Genomic DNA, 5369 nt, shown 5'->3' with positions numbered 1-5369 from the left:
AGGCTGGTTTCGAACTCCTGAGCTCAGACAATCCGCCCGCCTCAGCCTCCCAGAGTGCTAGGATTACAGGCGTGAGCCACCGCGCCCGGCCATGAACTAGTCTTTAAGACCTATACAACTACTGTCTCCTCACCTTTTCAGATAACTATGAAAATGAGGCTACCATGTATAAACTATTTCAACTTCCCATTCTACAAATTTGCCTACAGTCTATACTCACACTTCATTTTCCCCCTTCTAGTTTTTTTTTTTTTCCTTCCCACTTTGACCTATGAGATCAAAGTGATTCCTGTTCAGGATTAGTGATATTACCACCTGTGCCTATGATCTCATCTTCTCCATTTGCTGAAGAACTTTTTCTATAAATTATTTTCTTAACTCTGCTGTCTTTGGCTTCAGGAGAGCCTGGCACATAGTAGGTTCTCAGAAAATATTAGTTGAATTTAGCAGAATGATGAAGAGTTTGAACTCTTGAATTTTACAGACCTGGGTATTCATTCTAGCTGGGTGACTTGGGCAAGTTAGCAACTCTAAGCCACAACTTCTTAATCGTTAAAGTGGGACAAAAATCATATAGGCAGGGTGTGGTGGCTCATGCCTGTAATCGTAGTTCGAGGCCAAGGCACAGGGATTGCTTTAGGCCGGGGGTTTGAGACTAGCCTGAGCAAGAGTGAGACCTTGTCTGTACAAAAAATAGAAAAATTAGCTAGGTATGGTGGTGCATGCCTGCAGTCTGAGCTACTTGGAAGGCTGAGGCAGAAGAATCGTTAGAGCCCAGGAGTTTGAGGTTGCTGTGAGCTACAATGACGCCACTGCACTCTACCCAGGGTGACAGAATGAGACTCTGTCTCAAAAAAAAAAAAAAAACCTGATATAAATGGTTGTTTGGGAGATTTAACTAAAAAGTGGGTTGTATTAGCTTCCTTGGCTATTGTAACAATTTACCACAAATTTGCTGGCTTAAAACAGCAGGAATTTATTCTCTCAGGGTTCTGGAGGCCAGAAGTCTGAAATCGGTTTCACTGGGATCAAATGAAGATGTCAGCAGGGCCACACCTTCCTTTGGAGGCTCTAGGGGAGAATCCCTTCCTTGCCTTGTCTACATTCTGGTGATGGCCAGCATTCCTTGGCTGCATCACTTCAATATTTTCTGATCTGCCTCGGTGGTCACATTGCCTTCTCCTCTTTTGTCTGTAGCCTCCCCCACCTCCCTTTTGTTAGGATACTTGTGACTGCATTTAGGACCTACCGAGATAATCCCAGGTAATCTCACTCTAAAATCGTAACCTAAATTGTATCTGCAAAGACTGCTTTTCCATCTGAGGTAGCTAACATGTATAGGTTCCAGGGATTGGGACCTGATGTATTTTGCAGCCGTTATTGAGCCTGCTACTTGACTATAAAACACACAGCATAGTGCCTGGCAAAGAAGAACTTCTGCTTTCTGGATAGGGTCAAGAAAGATTTCAAATTTTCGGAAAGATTTAATTGTAGTTACGTTGGAGCCAGACAACACGAAAAAAAGATGAGGTATGGCTGGGTGCGGTGGCTCACGCCTGTAATCCTAGCACTCTGGGAGGCCGAGGCGGGCGGCTTGTTTGAGCTCAGGAGTTCGAGACCAGCCTGAGCAAGAGCGAGACCCCGTCTCTACTAAAAATAGAAAGAAATTATCTGAACAACTAAAAATATATAGAAAAAATTAGCCGGGCATGGTGGTGCATGCCTGTAGTCCCAGCTACTCAGGAGGCTGAGGCAGGAGGATCGCTTGAGCCCAGGAGTTTAAGGTTGCTGTGAGTTAGGCTGACGCCATGGCACTCACTCTACCCAGGGCAACAGACTCTGTCTCAAAAAAAAAAAAAAAGAAGAAAAAAAGATGAGGTAGGGGAAATTAGGGATTCGATCATATCATTTTATTTAATACAGTGAATAAATGGGATAAATTTATATTGAAGATTATTTTTATTGTCACATTTTGAATATTTTCCTATTCAAATCTGAGGGAGGATTTATCTATATTTTTAGGTAGTTTATATAGTACATAATATGTGTACCCTGGAAAGGATGTGGTGGTTTTGGGAATATATTGCATATGATTCCTAAAAATTGGATAATTGTGTTCCTTATTATCCTATAGAAGTTAACATGTCAACTATGTGAAATGAATAACGAATGAGAAGATCACAGAATGGATATCACATATTTTCCTGAATGTTAGATAATAATCATTGTCATTTATAATAAAAAGGAAAAGTACGTTTTTTAAAAAAATGGTTTCAGTTAGAGTAACATTAAAAGTCATATACTGACATTTTTATTTTTTTTTCAATCCCCTAACAGGTTCTTTGGCATGGACACAAGTTCAGTGGGAGGATTAGAATTGACTGATCAGACTCCTGTTTTATTAGGGAGTACGGCCATGGCAACTAGTCTCACAAATGTAGGAAATTCATTTAGTGGTCCGACTAATCCTTTGGTGTCTAGATCTAATAAATTTCAAAATTCATCTGTGGAAGATGATGATGATGTTGTTTTTATCGAACCTGTACAACCTCCCCCACCTTTTGCACCAGTGGTATCCGATCAAAGAACCATAACATTTGCATCATCAAAAAATGAAGAACTACAAGGAAATGATTCCAAAATTCTCCCTCCCTCAAAAGAGTTGGCATCTCAGAAGGGAAGTGTAAGTGAGACAATTGTCATTGATGATGAAGAGGACATGGAAACAAATCAAGGGCAAGAGAAAAATTCCTCCAATTTTATTGAACGGAGACCTTCTGAGACTAAAAACAGAACCAATGATGTGGATTTCTCCACTTCCAGTTTTTCAAGAAGTAAGGTAAATGCAGCAATGGGTAATAGTGGTATCACCACAGAACCAGACTCTGAAATTCAGATTGCTAATGTTACAACCTTAGAAACAGGTGTAAGCTCTGTGAATGATGGCCAATTAGAAAATACTGACGGGCGAGATATGAACTTAATGATTACACATGTAACATCACTGCAGAATACCAACTTGGGAGATGTCTCTAACGGACTGCAGTCAAGTAATTTTGGTGTTAATATACAAACATACACCCCATCTTTAACTTCACAGACCAAGACTGGAGTAGGACCTTTTAATCCTGGTAGAATGAATGTGGCAGGAGACGTATTTCAGAATGGAGAATCTGCAACTCATCATAATCCTGGTAAGCAGTAAGTGTTACCTCATGTAAATGAATTTAAGCTTTTGGCTGATTCTTTTTTCATTGTAGTAATTGGTGTTACTTTTGTTAGTTTCATGTGGAATGTTAATTCTATTGACTTTTATCTTAAGTTTGGAATTTTAAGAAAAGAATTGTGAAACCACGTGTAGTATTTCTCTGTGGATTGTTAGAAAATTAATCACAGTGTGATTACACTTACCACCAAAATCTGATAAGTTGTCATTTTATTTGTCATGTATTACATTTTGCTCATATATTTTTACTAGTATTGTTTTAATGTGTAAATTGAGAACAAAAAGATTAATAGCACACTTAAAGAACAATATAATGTTGTATAATAGTTGCATTTAGATTTGTTTCTACTTGCCCTGTGTTTTACTTTTTACTTAAGAGTTAGCTAAGGTTTTCTTTTATTTTGTATCTCACTTTTGAAGAGAGCCAAACACATGTCCTCCTTTCTTTTCTTTTTTAAAACCACTTTATAGGGGTGAGGGACGGGGGAAAAAACCACTTTAAAGGTATGATAGACATGCAAAAGGCAGTACATATTTAATGTATACAACTTGATGTGTCCCTGTGTTTATTTTTGAGTGCCTAGCTGATGTTAGGTTTTACTTTAGCATTTTCTTATTTTTTTTTTAATTTTGAAAGTTGGTAGTTTCTAGTAAAGAAAATTTTTCTGTGGGCAGCTTTGCTCTGTGAAAACATTAAAACATGGAAGTTACAAGCACTCTGGTTTTTTCATGACATGTCTGTGTATGTCTCTCTCTTTTACCTCTCCACTCCTGTGCATGTGTATGTGTCTGTTTCTGTCTCTCACATACCTGTGCCTGTTTCATTCTTTCATCATTTTAGGCTCATTAACAACTTTGTTAGTCTAGGAATTGTGGAGAATAATGTGGAGTAACTAAAACCTAGGCAGTGTAGAATGCTCTATGAACTGCTAGTTATTTTTTTCTATTTATTTGGAAAGAAATATCTGATTATTGAAGAACATTTGGAAAAATCTATAATTAAATATGAGAGCCAGGCCTGTAGTCCCAGCTACTTGGAAGGCTGAGGTGGGAGGATTGCTTGAGCCTAGGAATGCGAGGCCAGCCTGGGCAACACAAGATGCTGTCTCTTTAAAAAGAAAAAAAAAAAACCCAATAGTCCTACTACTAAAGATAACCAATGACCAATGTCTTGAGTGGTTGTCTTTCAATCTTTGCTTGTTTGTTTTAACCTAGTTGAAATGTAGCTCTGTGTAGTTTTGCTTCCTGTTTTTTGCTCACTTAATATTATAACACCGTATTTTCTCATACTATTAACATTGTTTTTACAAGTTTTAATGGCTGTACAATGGGTTTTGATGTACTATTCCCATATTTGGCTGTTACACAGTTTCCTTATTTTGCTCTTGTAGAAATATAATGAACATCTTTGTTCACATTTCTGATTATTTCCTCAGAGTATATTCCTAGAAGTTAAGTTACTGGGCCAAAGGATATGATTTACCTCCATACATCCAAAGGTTTTTGGTTTAGAAATATATATATCTGGTTTATGGTGGTTTTAAAAGAAATGTGTTCCTTATTACTCAGTTTTGAAATTTCTTGTTCCTTCTAAGACCTCTTCCCCCAATATGTATATATATTTGTAGGTAGGTAGGGGTGTGTGTATGTGTGTATAGGTGTATGTGTGAGTTTGAGCATTTTTAACTTGTAGAAATATATTGTCATATTGCTTTTTAGAAATTTCGTAGCAATTCATAGTGTTTTTCTGTATATTAGTCTTCATCATAGTCTTGCAGCTTACGGTAAAGTTTTAAAAAGATAGTGCTCATATTAGTTTTAAAATGGCTATTTCTTGTTATAAGTATATTAAATACATAAGAATGTGAGGAAGAAAATCAGTTAATTAATCATACATAAATTACTAGTATAACCTGAGATCATAGCATAGGTCTAGTTTTGAAACCTCTCTTCTACCACTCCTTTTAATACTTAACTATAGATCTTCAACTTTTGTCCATATCAAGTATTAATATATGTGTATGAAATTTGTTTATTCTCTATTTAGCTCAGTTCTAGTTTTTCCTATTTAAATAACTCTCATTAAGAATATTGTCATATTGTATATAGGCCGGGTGCGGTGGCTCACGCCTGTAATCCTAGC

At 37.1% G+C, this 5369-nt stretch overlaps 1 protein-coding gene across 1 annotated transcript in view; it reads left to right on the top strand.

Annotated features, from left to right (window-relative positions):
- Positions 1 to 2347: 2347 nt before the first annotated feature.
- ZMYM2 (zinc finger, MYM-type 2) overlaps positions 2348 to 5369 on the top strand; it is a 100583-nt gene continuing 97561 nt past the window's right edge. Inside the window, exon 1 of the mRNA XM_012641669.1 lies at positions 2348 to 3194. Coding sequence (XP_012497123.1) covers positions 2348 to 3194 — 847 coding nt within the window. The remainder of the gene's footprint in view (positions 3195 to 5369) is intronic.

Source organism: Propithecus coquereli, unplaced genomic scaffold (assembly GCF_000956105.1).
Source record: "Propithecus coquereli isolate 6110/MARCELLA unplaced genomic scaffold, Pcoq_1.0 Scaffold168, whole genome shotgun sequence".
Lineage (NCBI taxonomy): Eukaryota > Metazoa > Chordata > Mammalia > Primates > Indriidae > Propithecus > Propithecus coquereli.
The sequence above is the reverse complement of the archived record's forward strand: the minus strand, read 5'-3'. Positions and strand labels throughout refer to the sequence as shown.